Source organism: Danio rerio, chromosome 9, assembly GCF_049306965.1.
Source record: "Danio rerio strain Tuebingen ecotype United States chromosome 9, GRCz12tu, whole genome shotgun sequence".
Classification (NCBI taxonomy): domain Eukaryota; kingdom Metazoa; phylum Chordata; class Actinopteri; order Cypriniformes; family Danionidae; genus Danio; species Danio rerio.
The window spans coordinates 7,838,684-7,865,000 of record NC_133184.1 but is presented as its reverse complement, the minus strand read 5'-3'; the positions used below and the strand labels follow the sequence as shown (position 1 = coordinate 7,865,000).

The 26,317-nt window shown below is 35.4% G+C and overlaps 2 protein-coding genes across 7 annotated transcripts in view; both read right to left on the bottom strand.

The window, feature by feature from the left end:
* Positions 1–3,599: 3,599 nt before the first annotated feature.
* Positions 3,600–13,484, bottom strand: LOC141376066 (melanoregulin-like). The gene is made up of 5 exons (XM_073912484.1): positions 13,338–13,484; positions 12,140–12,320; positions 7,896–7,986; positions 5,130–5,293; positions 3,600–3,750 (listed from the first exon to the last, which is right to left on the bottom strand). The coding sequence occupies exons 1-5, from the start codon at positions 13,403–13,405 to the stop codon at positions 3,679–3,681; spliced, it is 576 nt and encodes a 191-aa protein (XP_073768585.1). The 5' UTR covers positions 13,406–13,484; the 3' UTR covers positions 3,600–3,678.
* A 373-nt stretch (positions 13,485–13,857) lies between these two features.
* Positions 13,858–26,317, bottom strand: part of cfap65 (cilia and flagella associated protein 65) — a 40,320-nt gene continuing 27,860 nt past the window's right edge. For all 6 annotated transcript variants that reach the window (XM_002663322.7, XM_073912469.1, XM_073912471.1 and 3 more), the window contains 10 exons: positions 25,172–25,321; positions 24,943–25,086; positions 22,572–22,688; positions 22,052–22,189; positions 21,895–21,939; positions 21,563–21,786; positions 19,723–19,848; positions 17,834–18,127; positions 16,315–16,449; positions 13,858–14,106 (listed from right to left, as the gene is read on the bottom strand). In XM_002663322.7, coding sequence (XP_002663368.2) covers positions 13,986–14,106; positions 16,315–16,449; positions 17,834–18,127; positions 19,723–19,848; positions 21,563–21,786; positions 21,895–21,939; positions 22,052–22,189; positions 22,572–22,688; positions 24,943–25,086; positions 25,172–25,321 — 1,494 coding nt within the window. In that variant the 3' untranslated portion in view covers positions 13,858–13,985. The remainder of the gene's footprint in view (positions 14,107–16,314; positions 16,450–17,833; positions 18,128–19,722; positions 19,849–21,562; positions 21,787–21,894; positions 21,940–22,051; positions 22,190–22,571; positions 22,689–24,942; positions 25,087–25,171; positions 25,322–26,317) is intronic.

Here is a 26,317-nt window from a genome sequence, read left to right as displayed (position 1 = left end):
CTCCATCTGCTGGTAGAAACATTAACATTACATGATCACCAAGAGCTGTATACACCCACACACATACTGTACTGATGTAAGAAAATAAAATTTGTAATACAGATGGGCAAAGTACATTGTTAAAATCATATTTTTATTACAAACCAAAGTACATACTGAGTTAAATACATATGTATAAGGTTAAAACTAACATTAAATTGAGCCACGACCTATTTACAGAGGGACACTTGATTTTTAACTGACTGGACTGACAAAATCTAGCAAAAAAAAAAGACTTTTTTATGGCAGATCGAGTTAATATATTTGTTTAGGAGATAAAAAAAAAAGACTTTAAAGAGATAATTCACCCCAAAATGAATATTTTGTTATTTACTCATCTTTTACTTGATTCAAATCTTTGAGTTTCTGTTAAAACACAAAAGGAGATACTTTGAAAAATGCTAAAAACTACTTACTTGAAGGATATAAACAGAACTTGAAACTGAATTTAATACCTACCCTTTTAATATTAATACCTATTAAATATGTTTATTAAATAATTAAAATAAAGTAAATAAATAATAATTTAATACGTTTTAAATTCTTTTGAACATAATTAAGTGCTGCTTTTCAATCAGACCATGCTTCTATGTGTGTTCTTGCTGTCAATTGCTGTCAAGGGGCTGGGTGGCGGGCCGTTGCAAAATCGCCCAAATTTTCACAACCCACCCATGTCATTTTTAACCCACACAATCGAATTCAAAACTGAATTCAACACTGTTCAGTGAACGTAGAAAACAAACGCCAGCTCACATGATATTGCTTAAGTCCTACTCTTAACAAAAAAATAAATCCATGCAAATCTTTTAATAAAGGCCTGCACTTAACACAAATTGAACATTTATCTAAAAAAAAAATGGGCTCGAAAATGTAATACCTCATCAGATGACTTTTATTACTTAATAATACTTTTTAATGCCCTTAATATTGACTAATTTCATTTACTACCATTTACAGCCCCGCTGACACCCTGTGCCCTGTTACAGGTTTTCAGCTTTCTTCAAAAAAAAAAAAAATCCTCGTTTGTGTTCAACAGAAAAAAAGAAAAGGTTTGGAACCACTTGAAGGTGAGTAAATTAATTTTTTTTTGAGTGAACCATTCCTTTACATTAAAGAATAGTTCATTTTGGGCACATTTGATGAAGTGCCACTGATGTGTAACATTAAACACATGCAAATAAGATTTAAAGAATGAATAATTTTTCTGACCAAGTCTGATCCAAAGCCCCTCTCACATTCAGGCCAATTTTTATTCGTGGCGTCCCCTTCCAGAGAGATATTTGCATGGACACAAGGTATCAGAACATCCAGTTTGTCCTCGGAGTCCAGCTTCACTGTGCCTGCACAACACAGTACAGTCCATGATTATACAGTATATATGATTGCTGCGTGTGGCGTTCACGTCCTTAATTATTACTTTCAATTGATTTTGTTTGTCTTTTTTTTCCCTTTTCAGTTTTCTATTGTTTAATTTCCCTAATGAAAAAAAGCTTAGACTAGCCTAGGCTGGTTAGCTGGTCAACAAGGCTAGTTTTAGAGGGGTTTTGTCCATTCCAGGCTGGTTTCCAGCCATTTCCAGGTCTTAGGCTGGGAGATGAACAGATAAAACCTGCTTGACCAGCCTAGCCAGGCTGGGAGCCCAGCTAAAGCTATGTCTAGGCTGGTCAAGCACATTTAATGTTAAATCCGTAAACAAAGCGGCACGCGTCGCGTTTTCAACATGGCTTTACACGCGAAATGAGAATATAAAGAGTTAATCTGATACAGTACACGTGGTTACAAGTAACAAAACACAATTACATAATTTGCAAGCTAGAGTAAACGAGGCAACAGTTTTAATCGCACGTACTTACTCTTGTGAAATGGAGGAAGAAACTGATCTATGATGCACTGATCCATGTTTTGACTGTCAGTCTTTTCTGATCCTTCCTTTAACAAACAAACGGCCGATGAAGTCTTCTTTGTGAGCATGTAGTTTCCAGAAGCACTGCACAAGGCTGGGGTATAATGCTGAGGTATTTATGCAAAAATAAACCTCAACCACTGACTCTTCACAGTTTCTTTTTTGGGTAGAGTCCAATTGTGTGCCTTTATTTCTGTGTTAGTGGGCGGGGCCGCGGGTTTCAAATCACCGGGTTTGCGAGCGCAACTACTGGGCAGGGCTTGTGTTTCGTAGCCACGTCATCGCAAAACCCACATTTAATGACTCATTATCAAAACGACTCGTTTGAAGCACTATGAGTCGACTCTTTTATAGATGAATCAACAGTTTTAAACACTGTACACTTACAGATTTAAGCCTTAGCTGGATATTTCACTTCACTTAGAGCTGTGTTACAGACTACAAGGAAGGTCATTTTCAAAAACCCATAATATGGGCTCTTTAAATAAATAAAACTGCCACTTTTAAAAATTAAAATGGCATACATGTAAGCATTTTAAAAATGTACAGGCTAAATGACATATTTCACTATCATAAAATAAGTCACAATAGGAAATATTTTTTATATGATACAACACATGATGATGTCACTCTGATATGAAGTTAAAATGATATGATACATTTATTGAGTGATTCTGTCACTGTGTTTAATCCTGTGCATGAATCCATGATATAGTAATGCCACATGCAATGTAATCTTCATAGTTAATTGGAAATAAACATAGCAAAGAGTTACATTTTCGCCTGGAGGAAACAGCAGTGCTGATGAGGGGAGCGCAGAGGAAACAGTAGATGGGGAAACCCAATTGCTCCTCCATGACCCCATTGGGGTACATGTGATACAAGTGTTTATATAGCAATACCTACCCAGTAATACCGAAACAACTCATGGAAAAAAGTAGGCATACAGAGTATACGTGGCTATAGACTGATTTCACGCGGCTGCCATTTTTAAAAGCGAAATCGAGGCTGCGGTGGAAAGAAACCCGGAAGTATCGTTGGGAGTTACATAGGAATGTTGTGTAGCTGGCTGTATGAAATAAGCATGAAATAAGCATGTAACCACGTAACCACGATTACAACACTGGTGGCAAAATACATGCAATGATTTTGATTTTGATTTTATTTACAAAAGCACATTCATTTGAAAAAGTATTAAGCTACTGAATCACAATAAATGACTGCAGTCATATTTAATTTAACATTTACATTACAGAATTAAACTTAATTATTTTTAAAACAAAGAAAAGTCAATAGTGAGATATGTTCTAGATACAAACTTCTTGCAGATATTATTCTGAATATAAGAATTTAATGTAACTCCATTTATATGTGTGTGTGTATATATATATATATATATATATATATATATATATATATATATATATATATATATATTATATATATATATATATATATATATATATATATATATATATATATATATATATTTATATATATATATATATATATATATATATATATATATATATATATATATATATATTTATATATATATATATATATATATATATATATATATATTTATATATATATTTATAAATAAATTTATATATTTATACATATATACACACACAGAACAAAACACTTTGCTGGAAAAAAAAGAAAAAAGTTGAAACTGAAAAATCAAAGAGAGTAAAATAGTGAAAACCCAAAGGTTCCTGTTCATCAGAAGACTAAGTTCTTGGATATTTCTCTCTGGCCAAACGCACAAAGTCTTCAGCACTATCCAAAGACACCAGTCGATCCTAGAAAATGATTATAACAATTAAAACAACAGTTTCAATTCTCTTGAAAATCCCCTTACCTCTTTGTGAGAAAACTATCAAGTATATGTAAATTCAAAGGCCTTAACATTAATCATGATGAGTCTATGTAAATGTGCACACACAGAACTGTGCTAAAAATCAGGGGCCATATTCACAAGACATCTTGAGGCTCCTAACTTGCTCATATAGGAGAAAATCTCTTAAACTAAGCAAATATAATTGACCAGTTAGGCAAGAAGTAACAGCTGTTGCATACAGTTTGACATTAGCCATGCATTTTGTGTATATATATACGGTTTCCAAAAACATTTGGTATAGATGAATTGGGTAAGCAAAATTGGCCTTAGTGTATGTGTGTGAATAAGTGTGTATGGATGTTTCCCAGTGATAGGTTGCAGCTGGGCATCTGCTGAGTAAAACATATGCTGGATAAGTTGGCGGGTTATTCAGCTGTGGCGACCCCAGATTAATAAAGGGACTTAGCCAAGAAGAAAATGAAAGAGTGAATGTATACACACACACACAAACACACACACACACACACACACACACACACACACACACACTGACCACTTAATTAGGCACACCTGTCCAACTGCTCATTAAGGCCCCGTTTACACTGCCAGTTAAATGTGACTCAATTCCGATTTTTTGCTCATATGTGACACAGATCGGATCTGTTCTATGACCGTGTAAACATGAAAAAAACGCATGCATTTGAATATTCAGAGATCGGTTTCAGGCCTCCTTCATATGTGGAAATAAATGAGATATTCATATAAATATATATATATATATATAAATATATATATATATATATATATATATATATATATATATATATATATATATATATATATATATATATACACCCACACACACACATACATTTATTTATGTATTTATCTATTTATTTATTTATTTATTTATTTACTCACCGGCCACTTTATTAGGTACATCTGACTAGTTTTTATTTATTTTTATATATATATATATATATATATATATATATATATATATATATATGTTATAACAGTTATATACAGACTATAACAGTTAAAGTCACCGAAAATTAAGGCAAATAACTAGATTACAGATGTCCATGTAAGTGTAGTCAGTACTGTCTTCGAAATAAGTGAAAGATCCAGAAGGGCATCCCGCTGATTTGACATATACAACTGATTTGATAAATTACAACATCCACTAGGCATATTTCAACTGGCCTTTTCCAAGATTCCTTAATATCTCTTTGTTCCTTAATAAAAGTTTGTCTTAGCAACTCTAAAAAAAGGAGAACTCTTAGTGGCATGATAAAATGCTCCGGAGTGTATAGAGTTTGTATGCAGTCATTAGTTTACCATGATGAAAACGTAACTTTCGCTTTTGCTGAGTCCGCGAGGGAAGATGCCCGTTTCCTCTGACAGCGTTCTCAGCAGTTCTCTGGCCTTCTCCACATTCTCACTGTCACTCAGAATAGTCTGTCTGTTGACTGTCAGTAAAGACTCCACCTCCTTCTGGTAACCTGATTCAACAGCAAACAGACGTTTACATGACACAGACACATATACCCTCCACAGCCATTACACGGGTAAATAAGAGTCACGTTTGAATTGCTATTGTGTTAGCTGACACTGTCCATTGTACAATTAAGAACAAATTCTTAACATTGTTCAACACAAAATGAAGTGTTCTTTATAAGGACACTCCACATTTTTGGGGAAACTTATGTTTGAAATTTTAAAAATGTAATGATCAAATCTGATTCAATGATCTATGCTAAGCTAAGTTAAGCTAAAAGTTCTCCAGCCAGAACTGGAGATCAGCTGAATGGATTAAAAAATTATCAAAACTCAACTGTATAACTTAATAGGAGCTGTAAATTAGCCTATTTCCAAAACAAAAGTGTGTGTTCCTTTAAAGGTTCCATGAAGTGCTTTAAAATGTGCATTTTTTTAATTCTATGTTCGGCATAATTTCAACTGAAAAATGTAGAGAGTGTGAGACAGAGTAGCTCCTCCCCTTTTAAAAACAGCCAATAGCATTTTGTTTCTATCACAGCTCCAGTGAGAGTGGTTGAGCTCAAGTGCATCAATTGAAAAGCAAATGAAAAGCGTCTTGAAGGGGGCGGGGCCACTCAGATACTAGAGAGCATTTGATTGGTCAAGATTTGATGAGAAACCGAAGTATGTTGTGACCTGAAAAAAATCATTGATTAATTTAGAGGGGAGTGAAAAACTATAAGCTTTACATGTTTATATCAGTTTTAAAAAATATAAATGCATATTTTGTCACTGTTTTAAAGCACACTAGCTCACAAATATCCTAAAAACTGGAACAGACTGAAACTAAAATCTAAAAAACTTTATTTTTATTTCACGCGACCGTTAAGTATTGACAAGAGGATGAAAAATAGCAACGAGTAAATACAATAAGATGGAGAAATATTAAAAGTAAATTAACAGGGTTATCTTAGTATAGCGGGGCAACTATTGTAGTTACTATTAAGCATTTATCTTCCAATGTCTCCTATTTTCAGATAGTGTCACACTTTCCGACAGAAATCTTTTTAATATGCTTATTTGACGCATAAGCTACCTCATGTTTTTTCTGTAAATTGTATTTTTTGTGATAAATCTGACATCAATATCAATGAAAGCACTTATTTTCGATAGTAATCTTTTGCTATTATTTTTAATGACATTGCTGTCACTTTGGATGGATTTAAAGTATCATTGCTGAATAAAAGTGTTAAAGGTGCAGCAGTTGATTGTCTTCAGAAACAGTTGTTGTTGTGCTGGTTGAAAGTCTATTCACATTCCAATAGTAATGATTAAAGTAAATAATCTAAATGTGTTCATATGTATTTTAATATTTTGGGTCAGGGCATAAAACTAAAAAATGTTCATCCAATTAAATAGAAACGGGCCCATATAATTCCGATAAGAAGGTCAAACTGTCTGTCATCAAATGCAGATTTGAACAACTGTACGCAGCTCCGTTGACCGCTGTTTGTGCATAGACGTGCTGCGCGTTTACGAGAGAGAGAGAGCGTGCACATGCATTCTCGATCGGCAAAAACATGCTGAATCAAAACTTTTTAAAAACCTGAATCAATATTGGAGTTGCCTTTGCACGCTGGAGAAAGGATGACACCATGGCTGAGGGATTTCTTTTAGACAGGTAATGTTCTGTTTTCAAACTATTATAGCTTCACGCAAAGCTGATGTAACGTTAGATGTTGTTGTTACAAATGGGTTATATCTTCACAGAAGTGTTGTTAAGCCACTAAAATCTTCCGGTAAAAGATTAATAAGACTATTTTCAGTTTCATAAGGGTTCTTTTACGGAATTGATAATGTAGATTTTAATTAGGTTAACAACAAAACAACAAGTAAATACCGCTATTTTGCCAAGTCTCTATATTGTTTACCATGCAACTCTAAATATTCACTCTGAAATAGCATGCCAGTTTAGCTTAGTGATGAGTGTAATTCCTGCACACCACCAGATAAGCACTAGTCGCTTTTAACACATGAAAGAGGGTTCTTCTGCTGTCGTTTTTAGGGTGCGCGTGCTCCTGTTTCAGGAGGCGTGGCTCTGGACGGCAGGGGAGGGACTTTGATTCAGAGATTTATACTAAGCTGCTAGCATTGTGGAAGATCACCTACTGCACCTTTAATGTCTGTTGAAGAAGAAAAAAAAAGTCATACCGACCACAAACTTGAATGAATACAGTATATAAAATGTTGGTTTTAAATCAAACATACTTACAATAATAAAATAACAAACAAAAAAAAAAAATTACTTACTAAAACATGTTAATGAAGTTATGTTAAATGTTAAAATGTGTGCAAATATATAAAAAAAATGACATTCAAAGTTTTTTTCAAAAATTAAAAATAGGTTTTATTGTAGCAGAAAAATATAGATAGATATATTTATATATATATATATATATATATATATATATATATATATATATATATATATATATATATATATATATATATATATATATATGTGTGTGTATAATGGAATATATTTTAATGCCTGAAGAGAAATAAAATCACATGAGAAAAGTCAAGCATCAGAGGGTTAAAATAATACATAAAAAGCCACCTCACCCATCTGAAGTAAGATCTTTTTCCAACGTGTACAAACTTCTTTACGAGCACATTTCAGAGTGTGAATGTCATAATTCAGCTTTTCCCATTCCTAAAACACACACACACACACACACACACACACACACACACACACACACACACACACACACACACACACACACACAGGGATGTACAGATTGAGCACAATGCATGCTGTTGTAGCCCTCAGCGGAATGCTTGTTGAGCAGTGAGTGATCTACAAGAGAGAGCGGATGGAGAAAAGACACAGCTGCTGTCATCCTTAAGGACTTTGCAATAAACATTGGATGAGAAAGGTGAATTACACAGACACATACTTGGGTTTGTTTTCTATTTTAGTTAGGACATTACATAGACTTCCAGAGTTGTTATATCGGGTTACACACACACACACACACACACACACACACACACACACACACACACACACACACACACACACACACACACACACACACACACACACACACACACACACACACACACACATACACACACACATGAGTCTATTAGTCTGCCAATCAATAAATCTGGGTCAGTATGACAGGACTTGAGGAAAACAGGAAGAATGCTCAATAAGCAAGAAAGAAAGCAAGCTTTAAATAACATCACTATTGAGTTAACCTCCATTGACTCTAACAAGTTAGTAAGTACATTAGACCATGTGCTCTTCCAACTGCCTGCACCTGATAAACACGAGAACAGTCCAATCTTGTTGATCCTCTGAGAATTGGCCATGGACATCCAAGAAAAAGGTCGTCAGAATGACGTGTACTTCATTATATTTTCACAAAAAGTGATTTAGAAATGACTGCTGAGCCAGAATATTTGCCCCCCTGCAGTTTGTGACTAGTTTACAGTTAGATGTGAAAGGGCAGATGAGTGTCCTCACCTTAAGGTTTTTTTAATGTCTGTATTGAACTCCTCGTCACCTGTCTGTCTGGCACAGTTTGGTGAGCTGAATTTAATTTGAGAAAATTGGCAAATTGCATCAGCCTAAATTCCAACATATTTACTCTTTAACAAAATCCTCAAAAAGTCCTGAAAAGTCAATGGCTCAAGTCACATCTGCTGTAAACGGTGTTGGGTAAGTTACTTTAAAAAACTTAATTAATTGCTAATGATGTCATTAAAATTGCATTTTTATTAGTTACTTTGTCTAAAATGTAACTCAATTACACAATAATTCATTGAATTACTTGACTGAGTACTAGTTGAAATCCTCATAAATCTCAATGCATAAACAATAAAAATCAAACATTCGTAATTCTTTCATTTTGAGACAAACAGGTCCTTTTCATCTTATTTTAAAGGGCATCTAGGTTACCCTTTTTTTCAGATTTATTATGAATCATTCGTGTCTCCAGAATGTGTCTGTAAAGTTTCAGCTCAAAACATTCATCAGATTTTTATTATACCTTTTATAAGAATCTGTTTTATACATTTTCGCTCATTACAGTTTTTCTTGATTGCTTTGATGCAGCCGTCAACTGAAATTCCACATTTTCAAAACAGTTAACACACAGGCCTAAACAGCGGCACTCATGGTCAAAATGCCATATTTTGCTTGCAAAATGCACATACCGTGTCAAAACATTTAAAATATGCAACAAAAGCTAGTTTTACCTTCAAACAACACAACTTGCAAACAAGTATATGAGCTGTTTGAATTAATCATTACACAATGGACAACAAAATACAGAACTCACTGTGAATCAGTGCATCATTGCTTGCCATTGTAGCCTATAGCCAACACCATTTGTTGTCTTTCTATTTGGGCTGTCAAATTAGCCTTTTTGCAAAGAATTGGATTCAGAATAAGAAATGCTTTGATTAAATTTATATTGAATTCATGACATTTTTCAAACTGTGGCTAAACACGGAAATACTGTTAAAAAAAAAACAGACAAAAGTAAAATACTGTAAATATTAGAGAAAACACATATAAACCAATACAGTCAAATCTATTGAGAGTATGGGACATATTGACCTCCTCCATCTATGCTGGCACAGAACAACACAGACCGGCCACAATTCCTAATGTTTGCAGACTGATTGCTAATTGAAGATTTGTGTGAAGGAGTGTCAAACGGTGTTTCAGTGAATTCATACTGATCTTGGTAGTTTCTAATGGTTAGGAATAGATGGTTTCTGTTTAGTTACCATAGCTAAAACAATGGAGTTTGGACGGCCTGAATGACATCCGTGTTAACTGTTTTTAAAAATGGTGGGGAAAATTTGTCAATCCAATGATAAAGGGTTTACACATTTGCAAGACCTGTCTTCTGCTCTGCTGGGAAAGTGATCATGAAAATAAAGTAAAACCTGGTTTCTTTAACCAGGTCAAAGCAAACAAGAAAAACTGTAAACTAAAACAAATATGTCCAATTTTACTCACAACCAGACCATATTCATATGCTTGGGGCAAAACATAATTCAATGCAATGATGAGTGAAAATAAATTGATGTATAAATAAGCACTGCTCAAAAGCCTGTGGAGTGAAAGTTGTCAAACATTCTATAACATCTCTTTCTAAAAACTATACAAATTATGCATCAATAATAAAGTAAGTTCCCAGGGATGGGTTGCGGCTGGAAGGGCATCCGCTGCGGAAAAAATGTGCATTCCGCTGTGGCGACCCCGGATTACAGTTTTTCTCCATTGGTTCGGCTCATTTCTTGAAACAGAAATTACATTCTCAAAACAACATGGACAAACATCCAATCCACTTGGCAATTGTTCACAACAGAATAGAATTTCTCATTCATTTCATCAAATTGCAAATGTCTAAGTACATCTTTGCAAATGATTAAGTACAGATAGCCGACATTTAGCACAATTTCCAAGTGAACAGATCTTGTTGATCTAAACTGATTTTTAGTTCTCAGTCTAATGGTTGTTCTCTCCAAAACGTGTCAGCGTCATTTCATTGTAGAACTCATCACATGCACAATCGTCTGTTCAATTGTCAAAATTAGTCAAGAACATAATACCATGAATATCATAAAATAGGTGAATCCTTGGAACATCTGATTACAATTTATTATAGTCATTTATTCTTTATTTTTATAGCTTTTTGCTCTGATATGTGGAAGTTACTTTGTGTGGGGTTGATCATTACAATAAAAAAGGAGTTACCATTTCCTTGGCAGTACACTGCAAAAAATGCTTTTCTTACTTAGATTTTTTGTCTTGTTTCTAGTCCAAATATCTAAAATGTCTTGAATCAAGAAGCATTTTCTAGACAAGCAAAACATATTGTCTTGTTTTAAGAAATAATATGCCAAAATGAAGCGAGTTTTTCCTTAAATCAAGCTAAATAATCTGCCAATGGGGTAAGCAAAGTAATCTTATCACAAATCGAAAAACAAGATTATTTTGCTTACGCCATTGGCAGATTATTTAGCTTGATTTAAGGAAAAACTCGCTTCATTTTGGCATATTATTTCTTAAAACAAGACAATATGTTTTGCTTGTCTAGAAAATGCTTCAGGATTTAAGAATTTGTAGATATTTGGAATAGAAACAAGACAAAAAATCTAAGTAAGAAAAGCATTTTTTGCAGGGTATGAGTGCAATGTGTGACGTCAAACCTTGGAGGCTACTCTTACCCTAAAGTCCTATTTCTTTTCTTTTTTTCAGTCTGTGAGCTAGACAAAACAGTACAGTAACCATTGTCAGAGAAGGACTGGGCTAAGACTGTGAGGTGGACATGAGGGATATTTTAGGGGTTCCTAGCTATAATGACAAAACATCTAAACATTTTGACTTGCAGTGCTTACACGATGCTAAAGGGACGAATCATTTTGGGGCACTGACTGTTTAAATGAGAAAGAAATTCAGTGAGTGAACTGTTTTGGGAAAGGTATGAGCTTTTGCAGGTGAATTATAGTGTTGTGCCAAACTGTAACACTGTTTTGCCAAATGATCTTCAAATTTTGAGAATGTAATTTCTGTTTCAAGAAAAAGAGTCAAACCAATGGAGAAAAACTGTAATAAAGGGACTAAGCCGAAAAGAAAATGAATGAATAATGAAGTAAGCCAACATTTCTGAAACTCTGTAAGTGCTAGTTACAAAATTATGCTAACATTATATTTACTTTCTTAAAAAAATGTGAGTAAACTTTTACATTGATACATCTGAATTGTGTGTAGTAAATATAATAGTTTATGTAAGGTTGGCTTCATACATATAACAGCTTTAGGGTTTTTTGCTTTTCACCTCAGTATCTTTGCCTACTTTGTTCCTCATTTGGATGAAGGCGTGTAATTCAGTATCTGATTCCTCCTCGGTAGTGGAGATCCTTTCCTCCTTCTCAGATCCAGATCTGCTCTCCTGCAGCTCATGATGACCCAATGGTGTCTCACAGAAACTGGACACACTGGCCATGTTGGAGCCGACCCTGCATTAAAAGACCACATGAAAATACACACCTTCCAACATTTACAAGTGATATTTAGCAGTGTTACAAATACAGCTTTAAAAAAAAATACTATATCTTTTTTATGTTTGTGTGCTTGTTGTTAGGGCAATGCAGTGGCGCAGAAGGTATTGCTGTCGCCTCACAGCATGAAAGTCGCTGGTTCGAGTCTGGGTCAGTTGGCGTTTCTGTGTGGAGTTTGCATGTTCTCCCTGTGCTCGTGTGGGTTTCCTCTGGATGCTCCCATTTCCTTCACAGTCCAAAAACATGTGGTACAGGTGAATTGGGTATAGGCTAAATTGTTGAGTGTGAAAGAGTGTGTGTGGATCTTTGGGTTGCGGCTGAAAGGGCATCAGCTGTGTAAAAATGTGCTGGATAAGTTGGCGGTTCATTCCACTGTGGAGACCCCGGATTAATAAAGGGACTAAGCTGAAAAGAAAATGAATGAATGTTTGTTGTTTGTGTACTTTATTGTCCCATGTAAGAGACTTATCTATGTGCACTCCTAAATACGTATATAATTGCACCAGAATAATTTCACGATTATGTAAATACACTGGCATATGATCAACAACAAGTTATGCTAAAAATACAATATATTTTCTTTTGCTGTGATTGAAAATTTTATTTTTATTTCACCAAATATTCATTCATTAACTCTTCTGAGATTAAAATACTGGTATTGTCATCTTAAAATTAAATATAGTGTGACATGAAATATATTTTTATTATTAATCTAATTTATTGTAGTTTTATGCTTAAAATAATAACATTTTTATTTTAAATTTAGACTAAATAGCATTAGCTGTTTAGCCAAATTCAGAAAAACTGATCATTTCCTGCAGTAGTGCCTTAATTTCCCCCCTTCTGTATAAAACAATACATGTAGCAGATAGAATTTCTTCAGTAACCATAATACTATTTTGTTTTTGATAAAAAATTTATCACAACTTGTGTACATATTTAGTTACATACATTAAATGGAAGAAAATCACTTACCTTAGAATACAATCTTTCTCTTCAGCGGTTTCATGACTGGGGCAGCAGCCAGAATAAAAGGCACCCATGTAGAGCGACAAAAATGTTTCCCTTTAAAATGAGCTAGAAATCAGTGCTTCATTTTTTCAGTCCTTAGATTAGAGTCACCATCCTCCATGCACTAGGGCAGAAAATTGTGCTGCCAAATGGGTTTCTCACAGGCGTCCTTAACTTGATAATGGGCTACTCTAGTCATGTGATCACACTGTTTAAATGCCCTTGGAACAAACCACAGGCAGGTTGCTCCAAATAAATATAAAAATGCAACAAGCTGCCTTATTAATAAATGCATGCATTTACAGTTTATAGAAACAGAAATGAATTCAAATAGAAATGATTACAGAACTTCATATGACCCTAGATTCTTTGTTAAACAATCTGGTTCAAAATTCACAGAAGTTTTCAGACATTTCCCATATTTAAGACCAAAGTTATGTTTGCTTTGGCATTATTAACATTATCAGTCAGAAAGATCTAGTTGTTGGTGGTTAAAGAGATTCAGTGAATTTATTCCAGGGTTGGTTCTTTTGAATACAGTTTAATATGAATCGGTCTTATGCATGTCATACAGTGATACTGAGGGTTAAGTGTTCATGGTGCAGTACAGTACTACTGTTCTGGCTTTAGGTCTGATACTCTGGGGGTCGGGCTGGTCAACAGTGGGCGCATCTGCTGCTTGCTCTTCTTAGATTCAGCACTGGATTGTTTGTTGGAGCCAAAGCTGCTTCTCCTAAACATATACAAAAGAAATATGTGAAGTGTGGGATAATACCTCCTTGGGTACTAGCCAAAAAAGAAGAACCTATGCAGTGGATTTTTTTAAGACAAAAATAAAGATAAAGCACTTTTTTTGTACAAACTATTGTAATAACAAGTTCACTATAAAAAAAACTATGACAAAAAGTCTTAAAAACAAATGTTTTAAGTTACATTTATTCATTCATTAATTTTTGGCTTAGTCCCTTTATTAATATGGAACGCTACAGCGGAATGAACCGCCAACTAATCCAGAATATGTTTTTACGCAGCTGATGCCCTTCCAGCTGCAACCTATCACTGGGAAACACTTACACACTCACTTGCACAGTCATTCACACACACACTCATACACTACGGTCGATTTTAACACACTCAACTCAACTGTACCACATGTCTTTGGACTTGTGGGGGAAACCGGAGCACCCGGAGGAAACCCATGCGAACACAGGCAGAACATGCAAACTCCACACAGAAATGTCAACTGACACAGCCGAGTCTTCTTGCTGTGAAGCGAACGTGCTATCCACTGCGCCAGCTCGTTGCCCTGTTTCTAGATTGGACTAATGTAATTCGCTATATTTTAGGATCAGTCAGACAACTCTATCCCGCCTACAGTTAGTTCTACTGCAAGGCTTGCCTGTGCATTATCGTGCCACTTTTAAAATTCTTCTTAAAATTCTTGGTTTTTAAATCTCTAAATGCCCTAGCTCCTTCCTACCTGTCAGACCTGTTGACTGAACATCAGCCTGGTCCGTCTCTTTGGTCATTTAACCAGAGTCTATTATACATCCTAAAGTCGAGGCTGAAATGCAGGGGTCACCGGGCTTTCCCAGTAGCTGGTCCTACTTTGTGGAATGCTCTGCCCCTCTGTATTAGGTCTATATCATCTCTGTCTGTTTTTAAATCTAGGTTGAAAACTTACCTTTTGGCATTTTATCAGTGAGAATTGTTTGTTTTTAGCTATAATAACTATTAGTGAGATTGGTTTGTTTTAGCTATAATTTATTACCTGTTCTTTGTGATTTGTATTGTTCAGCACATTGGTCAACCTTTGGTTGTGTATAATAGTGCTATATAAAAAAAATTGACATTGACATTGACATTATGCTACTTTAACTACTATTCATTACTTAATAAGGGTTTTAACTTTTTTTTATGTTATTCCAAGTTTGACTTAATATTTGTAGTCGGGTAAGTTGAGATGACTATAAAAGTTCCTTTGATTCAACTGAAAAAAAAAAAAAAGTAGGCCGCAAGATTTTTTTTTACAGTGTAGGTACAGGTGCTAACCCTAGTTCATTAATTAAAACAGTGCACCTCTGTCTTGAGTATAAATTAACAGAATTTTTTTTTTTTTTTTTTGTCATAAGCTGACCTGAAGCTCATGTGCATATCCAAGGACTGCTTGATAGGCTGCGAATTAAATGTAATAATATTATAAATGACAATCAGTTTCTTGCTCAAACCCCTCATCAAAAACAGATGACCAATGACCTGCATTATGTGAATCACCAAGTAGGAAAAAAGTCACACATACATTGGCCTGATGCTGAGTAAATTAACTGTAAATTTTCAGTTTTGGACAATTTATTCCTTTAATCTACATAGTAACCTTATTTAAATATTACTTTCTTACTCTCTCAGGTTAATTACACAGTATATGCATGTACTTAAAGTACACAGTCAACAAGATTTTGCCAAGACATGTTGCTAGATCAACAATCGCCGAACAAAATTCCGCTGTGGCTACCCCAGATTAATAAAGGGACTAAGCCGAAAAGGAAATGAATGAATGAATGAATGAATGAATGAATGAATGAACTAAAATGAATTTCCCAGTACTGGGTTTCAGTTGGAAGAGCATGTGTAAAACATATGGTGGATAGGTTGGTGGTTCATTTCGCTGTGGCAACCCCTAATGAATAAACAGACTAAGCCAACGGAAAATGAACGTATGAATTAAAACAACATACAACCTCTAAATCCTTGTTTTAAGCCTAAACTTAAACCGTCAAATCTCATTGGTTGACAAGAATCCAGGAATTCCAGGATCAACAAAGTAAAACATGCTTTACTTGCTGACATCATGTGCATTGTAAAGAAACAAAGTAAAATAAATTGCAACCAAAGCAGCATACCATGAGATTAAAGTGAGATAAACATCAAATGTAGATGTCACCTGGAGGAAGTAGGAGGGAGAGCGATGATTCGTGGTCGTGTGGTCAGCACCAGCTCACCAAGGAAAGCCTCCATCATTAGGTTCTGAAGGGTGTTGAGTAAAATGTCCTCCAGCAGGTCACAAAACTCAGGCAACCTGCAGTAAGGGAAAAGAGAGATTAAAGTTGTTGAAATTGTATCTGAGCTATAACTAACAAAACAAATTGAGAAAAAATAAATGTGTTATAATGTGATTTGCTGACAGTTCTGTGGATATCACCAACAACTGAAATCGGAGATCAATCAGTGTTTGCTCATGTGAGTGATAAACACAGTATTCTCAAAAACACAGTCTGAGAGAAGCACTGATGTGTTGCATATATTTGGTGTGGTTCTAAATGACATTGACAAAGACAAAGGAAATTACAGATGGAAAAGTCACACACCTGCAACAAAACATCAGCAAGCAATTACTGTATTTTTTCCTGCTATATGTATTTTTTTTCTTTCTATTTTCTTTTTTTTTCTCAGGAATAAATCTAATCTTGTAGAGTACTCTTGTCTCATGTATGATCTTGACCCAGTCTTTTGACTTTTATTTCTGAAATGGACATACCTGCCTGCAAAGACACCAGGTACCAGACATGAAAACATAAAGTCGGACTATTGTGCTGTCAGTTAATGGTGTAATGTTTCTTTAAAGGGTCACAAAACACCAAAACACAATTTTTGAGCTGTTGACAGTTGTATATGTGTCCCACACTGCTAAAAACACTATTAGGACACATATATTTCAATAAAAAGTAAAAAAATTTGGTTGTTTTTGTGTTATTTCGAGCAATTTTGTACTTCCGGTTTGAAACGAATTCTTGAAGCTGCTTCATGGCCATGAGATCTTAGCGTGTATTGCAGCGTGTAGACTGGACATCTGTACCTGGGAGTACCGTATTACATGTCCTAGTGTGTTGCATTGATTCATTTGTATGGCTTGGTTCAAACCAATCAGCGGCTGTCAATCAATTTGGTGGGTGGGGAAACCGCACTCCTATACCACGTTGCGGTGGGCCTCAACATGGGAGGGATTTGGATCCTTTTTTAATGTCAGAAAATAAAAAAATAAAAAAGAGCGACTTAATGTGTCTCTATCACTCCAATAGGACTCCAAACAGCTTACAAAAGATAATTTTCATCATAGGGGCCCTTTAAAAACATAACTGTAAATATAAACAGATTGAATGCAACATTAAACATGATTATTTGTTGTTAAATCCTAATAATTTCTCATTTCTCCCCTTTCTGGGGGTCTACAAAATCTTTGTTTAAAGGAATATTACTTAAACTCTTCCCCATGTAAATAAATGAGAATCAATATGCATGGTGGTTCTCAACCAGAGAACTTCCAATGGGCCACAAAATTATTTACAATAATATAGTTATATTAAGTCAGATTGTCTTAGGCAGCGTGTTGACTTGGATTTCACAATTTAATTCTACTTTCACCTAATGTCAATTTGCACTGATGAATTTGACTTTTTTCAAACCTGCGAATGGACTCCTGGGCCTTTATCTTGATTTCTTCCTGAAGTTCTGTCAGAGCCTCCTGCTCATAATCAGTTTTGGGTCTGTCTCCAGTGTTGCAATGTCCTGGATGAGTTTCTGCTAGAGCTGCATTGGACACACTTGACATCTGTACATGATCCTGGCTGTCTGAAGAGGAGTGGGGTTGTGTTTTTGTGGGGAGGACAGGAGCTGGACGCAGCTGTGTGAAATACGGCACCTGCTCAATGTCGCCCTCTAGCAGACACTGCTGGAACTGAGGCTCATCAAGAAGACTCCTGTGATGGTATAGTGTGACCAATGAGTAAGACAAAGAATGATACCATTTAAAAGCAAACCATGTAAAATATTTTTCTTAAATTATACAAATATCCCTAGAACAGTGGTATATATTTTGTTGACTTCTGCTTACATTATTCCATTATTTAGAAAAATGTTCAGAATCTTCAGAAATAAGCATAATATAATAATATAACATAATATAAGCAAAATAATCATTTTAATTAAGTGACACAGACATTGGAGTGCCCTGTTTCGCCATATTAATGATGTCACACACTCGATTTCTGGTTAGGTTCAATAGAAAACAGGGAAACACCAAATATGCTTTAAAATGTTGTGCCTTTTCTTAGATTGCACAGAGTAGCATTATATCAGAAACTGAAAATCCCTCTGGTATGATAAAACAGCGCTGCTTCTTCATCAAGCATTCATGACCGAAAGAATAGAATGCAGTGGATAGTGTCATACAGGGCCAGAGTGGGACTCTTTTTCTCAGTTCACGACTGACTATTAAAATAAACGTCATTTCCAATTCAGTATCTAATGAACTTTAAATGTTTTTTGTAAATATGAGTGGATTAAAGAGAAGCTAAATCTCCAACACTATTCTTCAAATCATCACAATGTCCTTTCCTGCATTATCTGAATATGTATTCTGTGCAATATTCTTTATAGATATCCAGTCCTTTGTAACGGTGGTCACAAAAAAAATAAAAATAAAACATTTACACCTACATAAGTAATTCAAACAGTATTATATGTCTCAACACTAAAGATGAAAAAATAAATAAATAAATAAATAAATAAATAAATAAATAAATAAATAAATAAATAAATAAATAAATAAATAAATAAACAAGGTGAGAATCAATCCTAGGTCGGCAGCATTGCAATTCATTCTGACCGACAATGGCATAATCTTGTTCTCCCTTCTTAATATAATAATAATTATTCGAATTCTTATTTTCACTAAGGTGCCGCTGCTTTGGGTCTAATGATAGTTACATCATAACTAACCTGCAGGCTGCATTTTGCTCACGGGACTGCGAGAAAATAAATAAAAAGAGCGGAGCTGCGGCAAAATAAGTAATAAAAAGAGTGAGGCTATGGTCAAATGAATAAATAAATGAAAAAAGTGCGACTGCTGAGAGTGCAAGCAGCTAGGGACACCGACCTTCACGGCCAAAAAATTCTCCCGGTCCTCCTGATTAGCCAATTGGGCCTGGTGGCATAATAAAAGCTCTGCTGCTTTTGTGCCACATCATGCTCGTCTCTCATCAGCAATTTCTTCAGTTTCTTTCAGCCTTACTCTTCCGCTTTAGGCGATGTTGCTAGACATAAAGCTCTACTGGGGCACGGGCCACCCAAAACACCCCCACCCTAGCAACGCCCCTGCTCTGCCTCATACTACCTTGATACAACATTTTGAATACTTTAGCTCATCCATAAATTTGATTTCTGCAGGAGTCAAGTAGGATGTGATGAAGACGATCCAAACTAAGTCACAGTATCATCAAACTACTATAAAACTTATAAAACTTTGTTTTGTTGTGAATACACACCCTCTAGTGGGTAAAATTCAAAGACTTACTGTAGCAAAGAGGTGAGCAGATGCGTGACGATGTCTCTCTCATGACCAGGACCAAGAGGAGTAAGTTCTGAGGGATGATAAAAGCTTTCAGCTGTGCCAGACGAAGAATCCTTTGGCTGCCTAGATCTGAAAGAAATATCTCTTATGTATATCTGATATGTAAATGTATATAAGAAAAAAAAAAGTAATTAAATAAATTAATATATTATGTATATGTATACAACAGCTCCGTCTGGTTCTTGAATCTGATTGGCTGATAGCCAGGCAATATTCTGCAAATAACAGCACTCGTTCAGTCTCTTAACCCTTCACCTTTGTGTTTTACTCCACCCACATACAGCAACAAGCAGAAGGCACACTACAGTTTGACAAATATTGCTGCTGTTGGTCAACTTAATGTACTTTTGAGGCTTTTTTTAGTTGAGAATGTAGTTGTTTAGATTGGAACTATGCAGTTCATTTGTAAGAATAATGGCTATTTTAAAGTATTTATCATTTCTGAAAGACAGCATATCGGTGGCCATTAGCCTGTCTTTGAGCTGAGCAAAGATGGTTGATGTTGTCCATCGACAAAATGGCGACAGAGACTGCATAATAAGTCCTCAAAGAGTGGGCGGAGTAATACACAAGGGTGAAGAGGCTGTATGTGTCAGGACCTGTCATTTTATGACTTTAGTTTTTACATGTTATGATTTTGTTTCTCCAATAGTTGTCCTCATTTTTCCCCTTGTGTTGTTTGAGTTCAGTAATTAAGTGATTGTTTTCACATGTGTCCTGTTATGTCATGTGTATTTAAGTTCACTAGTTTCCCTTGTTTCTTTGCTCAGTTATTGTTGATGCTAGCCCTTCGTTGTTACCGTGAGTCTTGCCCTGCTTTCTCAAGATCTGTTCATTTCTGAGTTCTATGCTACTTAACCTTTTTTCCTTGTTTTTTGGATGCATCTGCTCTAGTATTTTTCCAGAGATATTTTGCCTGTTGGCCTTTTTGTTTCTCCGTTAACTCAGTCCTTTTTTATCTCTGCATTTTTTGTTTTTCCAAATCTGGATTTTTGTGTTTTAAATAATAAATCTTCACAGTGCAAGTACTTTCTCGCTTCTGGATTCATTATCCACCTGTGGCTGAGTGGTTAAACATTCAGACTCTGACACAGCAGACCCGGGTTGAAACCCCGTTCCTGACAGTATGAGTGCTGATCTTACTTTAATATCTCACTCCTAAAGTGTATATATATATACTGTTCTGTCTGGTTCTCAAATCTGATTGGCTGATAGCCATACGATATTCTGCAATATCACAACTCCTACAGCCTCTTTACCCTTTTGTGTATTACTCCGCCCACATATAGCCAGTAAAAAGCAGACACTACAGATCTAAAGTTTAAAAGATGCATGCTCAACTGTTGAACTGTCAGCTTATAATTTGAATCCGGAAGAAAGTAGTTCCTCATACAAAAGGGTTTTTGAGACTTTCCATGTTTGATTTTGTCTTTATATACACAATTATGTTGTCAAACTGTTGTATAAACGCAATATCACACTCGTAGCAGTGCGATATGGCTGTATATCGGCACTGGTGGGGGCAGTGCCACCGTGCCAACGTGCGGCCTTGTGCCACCGCACGCCTCCCACCAGTGCCGATATACAGATACAGCCATATCGCACTGCTACTCATGTGATATTGCTTATATATATATATATATATATATATATATATATATATATATATATATATATATATATATATATATATATATCATAAAGTTCACTATTTATCTCCAAATTTAACTGAAAAATATCAAGAATTTTTAATGCCATCCCTGATTTTGACATCTTATTGTACCTGTTAATGTAATGAGTGTTGAAGTGAGTAGGGAAATGTGTCTGGTACTCCAAGAGGCTGTGAGAGCGTGCAGTGACACCCAAGTGTAGTAAAGCAGGACGAGGTAGCTCAGGACGTCTTCTCCTTTCCTGGCCTGTGTGCTGCCGGGCTCGCTGTTCAGCCCGACTGGGTTTCGCTGTGGCACAACTAACAGCTTGATCACTACTACGAATGGGTGGAAGGGTCTGCCGCATATAGAACAAAATATATTTATTTATTTTATTTATTTATTTATTTATTTGATTGCACACTACTTTCAGCTGGATACCACGCCAAATAAACTCAAAATTTACCTTGTATTTTCTTGTGCCAGTTTTCTTTTCAAACACTGCATCTTCCTGAAGAGGTAATTTTGTTACTAATATGATTGGCACTTGTGTTAATATGATTGGCACTTATGTCTGGATTCAGTAAATGGTATTTGTCAGTGTTAAATATGTGGTTTCTCACCTGAGTGTATTTATTTAGTTGGTTTGACTGTATCATGTCTTTCTCAGTGATGGTAAACTCATATTTCTGCCTCTCTGTCTCCTCTTCCCACTGTCGCAGGTCTTTGTGATACTGTGCTAGCATCTTCAGCAGAGTTATCTGAAAATCACAGAAACAAAGATTTAGATGTGTTTCTGGTATACAGTGACTTTAAAATAACTTATAAGGGACATATGAAACCAGTTCTCTTCACACGTGCCTTCACTTAACAGTATATGTGCATTGCATTTCAATCTGTTTTCAAAGCTGATAATAATAAGAAATGTTTTTAGCACAAAATTACCATGTAAGTATGATGATGTTTTGACACCACAGGAGTCCATTTTTAATTTAAAATATAGTATATTGAAATAAAAAAACAATAACTTAAATTCTAATAATTGTTTTGACAAATAACTGCTAACCAGAAAGAGAAGCTTACATTATCGTATGCATCTAAATGTGGGTAATGCATTCACTAGTGTATCTTAGTATTTGTCACCTCACAGATGAGATCTTCTTGGTAGAAAGTGGGGCTGCCCGAGGCCTGTATTGTCAGGATGCAGAGAACACTCTGTCCTGGTGCAAGATGACCACTCTCAGGACGGATATTAATAGTCTACAGTCAAATAAAGTCACAGTCAATAGTCAAATAGTCAATACAAAGCATTGACTGACCATGATTATCTGATCAATTATACATGCCATCACACCAAATTCCAAACCCTTATGCTTGTTGATATTTTTATATATTTTTTCCTGTGCACCACAGAAACGTTGAAAATATGTACACAATGACAGTTTATAGCTGCATAATGGTAGTTCATCAATTGAATGATCCCTTTAATGCTAATCAAAAGTGACTGTAAAGACATTCATCATGTTCAAAGATTTTGAAAGGTCACAAAACCCTAAAACACATTTATTAAGCTGTTGGAAGTCCCACACTGCTAAAAACACTATTAAGACTATTAATACACTAGTAATATCTCACAAAAAAGAAAAAATCGGTTGTTTTTGCGCAATTTCGTACTTCCGGTTTGAAACAAATTTTTGAAGCTGCGTCACGGCCATGAGATATTAGCATGTATTCCAGCATGTAGACTGGACGTCTGTACCTGGGAGTACCATCTTACGTCTCTAAGTGTGTTGCATTGATTCATGAGTATGGCTTGTTTCAAACCAATCAGCGCGCTCTATTATGTATGCACTGCAACTTCATTAATATGCATGCTTGCTTTCTTAGACTGTACCTGAAACAGTGTTCAGATGGCAGAGAAACGCCACGTCGTGTTGCTAAAAGGAGTGGGAAAAGAATAAGAAATGTTTGGAGAAACGGGTCGTCAGTGTTGCTTTTATAATGTGCTGCAGTGAAGGTTTTGTTTTCATTTGCTGCTGGACTCATGTGTGGATTACAGTGCATGCGTCGCACGGCAGAAATACATTTGTACGGAAAATGTTTTACTCAAGAGCTTTTCTCATCTGAAAATGGAGAAATTTGCTGCTTGTCTCCTTTTAAAAAAGACGCAGCTCCAGTATGTGTTGATTGTGCTGTCTACAGATTTGGTAAGTGTGTGCCATCAGCGCCCTTTCTTTGTTTATTCAGGTGTCAAAGTTATAGTTTGTATGGTCAGCAGTACTCTTTCAGTGTTTAAAGACAGACCTTAGTCAAAATGATTTCTAAGCTACTTAGTTTACGTTAACATGACTACAATATTATGGACTGAAGGATCCGCAGTAAGTGCTGCTCTCTGAGTGTAGACAAGTGAACGCTGTAAGGAAACTATTACCGACCGTCGTGTTTAATTTTCGCCGCATTTTGTGACAGGATAGTCTACACACACATGGCTTTCTGACCTATTGAGTGCATCTGAGTTACAGAGAAATGCAGAGGCTTTTTCTCTTATACGATGTGCGGTATCAAACATTCCACCGTCATTAATTTCATTGTCTTTCTCCCCTGCGTGTGAGTTTGTTTTTCCTTGGTGAAAATCAGCACGTGCCCAAATGGGAACTCCCATTTTTATTCAAATCCTTCCCATTTTCCCTCCCCTGACACTCCCACCCAAACAGAGCTAGACACACCCACTTTCCTGACATTTTTCCAAACTAGAGGTGTGAAAACACCCTGCTGAAACGGGGGGTTTCATGGCCATTTAAATTAATGCATTTCCCAAAAAAGTGCAACATAGTTTCAACAAGAAGAAAATAGCTAAATAAAATTACATTAAGACTGAAGTTCAGCTATGACTTCACAAAAAAAAAAAAAAAAAACACAGTATATCGGTTTGGAACAAGATACAGTTTGATTATTTGCACCACACTTTCTTACAATTACCATATATCTCTATAAAAACAATGTGCATTTCTAAATGTGCCTCACACTGGTGAGTGGACTTGACAAACCACAGAATAGAAACATCTCTATCTATATGCACCAGAAACTTTAATTAAACAAGGACTAAAGGAAAACAATATTTACCTGCGAATGTACCACAAATCCCAGTGCATTACTTGTTTTCTTTAACATGAAATAAGTCTTTTGCACAATATCTTTTACAATATTGTTCTGGATTATTATTCTGTCTTAGAGTGAGTATATAGTTAAGTATTCATAGTACTGTACATGAAAAAATACTAGTGAATACTTATGTAAAGATTTAGAACAGCTGTTAGGTTCAGTCTTGTGTTCATATTTATTATTGATTATTTATGTAGCACTGTGGTCCTGCAAGGCACACCATTTTGTTCCACTGTATGTCCATATAAGTAGTGAAACGGCAATAAAGCTCGACTTGACTTGATTAGGGCAAAAAGCTGATTTTAAAGTTTACATTTTGCATGATCTACTGTATTAATTCAAATCCACACACCTGCTTGCATTCAGTGCTTGTGATGTTCCACTTATACAAAACTTCATCTGTGTTTGATATGTTGGTCAGAAAAAGGATGCGTGTGCTACGAGAACACACGGGGATGTCACCAAAACACACTCTCTCTTCTGACAGGTACACCACCTACACAACGAAAAATGGGAAAATAAGTATTTTATTTTGTAAAACTCTTCATACTTTTGGTTTGTATGGTCAAGCAGTTTCTTACCTGTCCAGGTACTGAGATTCTTTGGATGCTAGGCACAGTAATTCCCCCATTCTGTATTTGAATGGGTTCAGACTCTCTTTCATCAAAGCCTTGGCCCTCAAAAGTTACAAACATGCTGTCCCCTTCCACCACATGAATTGGTACATCCACCTGTAAAACATGACAATTAAGACTTCTTTCTTTCTTTCTTTCTTTCTTTCTTTCTTTCTTTCTTTCTTTCTTTCTTTCTTTCTTTCTTTCTTTCTTTCTTTCTTTCTTTCTTTCTTTCTTTCTTTCTTTCTTTCTTTCTTTCAATGAAAATGTTGTCATCATTAACTCATCCTCCACTTGTTTCAAACCTGTTTTAGTTTCTTTCCTCTTTTGAACAAAGGAATAAATACTGAAAAATGTTAAGGGAAAAAAACAGCAGCTTACTTCTGTTATATATTTTTTTGTTCCTACAATGGATGTAAATGGCAGCTTTTTCTAACATTCAAAATATATTGTTCTGTGTCCAAAAAAACCCCCAAAAACATAATTTTAAAACCACTGGAAACTCCTTTAACGTGAGCAAAGAGAAGAATCAACAAGAGATGACACTCTAGTGCAATTTGGGAAATTTGGCAGCCATTTTGGAATGAAAACTCCAATAGAACTCCAGCATATTATAAGTCTGTAAAATAAAAAGTGCTGATGATTGTGATAGTAAGTGCTATATTGTCATCTTCCAGGTTGTATCTCAGCTTTAATGCACTTCTTAAATAAATAAATAAAAAACAAAGCAGCTGCTTGCCATCGCGACAGCACTAAGATCCAATGGACAGCCGATCACTTTCACTCCAAAATGTCAGAATCCGGGGCTGTTACTGCAATGGAACGTTCTATTGAGTGTCGCCTCTAGGTCATTCTAAGCTCTTTGACATGAGTAAACAATGAGGAATTAGTTTTAAATTTTTACGTGATCTTTCCCCTTAATGCCATGACAGCTTCTATGGCTAAATTCAGTCGAGAATCGTGTTTACTTTTTTCTAAAATGAAAACTAAACAAGATTTGTGTGTGTTTTCAATGTTCTCTCTGCCGTGTTGTATATAGACTTAACCCCTACAATTATTAAAAAGAAATGTATGTTGTTCCAACATCATGGGATTTATGCCAGGTAATTTGTT

What these genes read in the sequence shown, in the direction of transcription:
- LOC141376066 (XM_073912484.1), bottom strand. Translation starts at nt 13,405, where the DNA reads ATGGGTGCCTTTTATTCTGGCTGCTGCCCCAGTCATGAAACCGCTGAA. An exon ending in AAAGATCTTACTTCAGATGG is followed by an intron (nt 5,294 to 7,895) that starts GTGAGGTGGCTT and finishes CTGTTGAATCAG; the next exon opens with GTTACCAGAAGGAGGTGGAG. An exon ending in AAAGTTACGTTTTCATCATG is followed by an intron (nt 3,751 to 5,129) that starts GTAAACTAATGA and finishes ATCATTTTCTAG; the next exon opens with GATCGACTGGTGTCTTTGGA.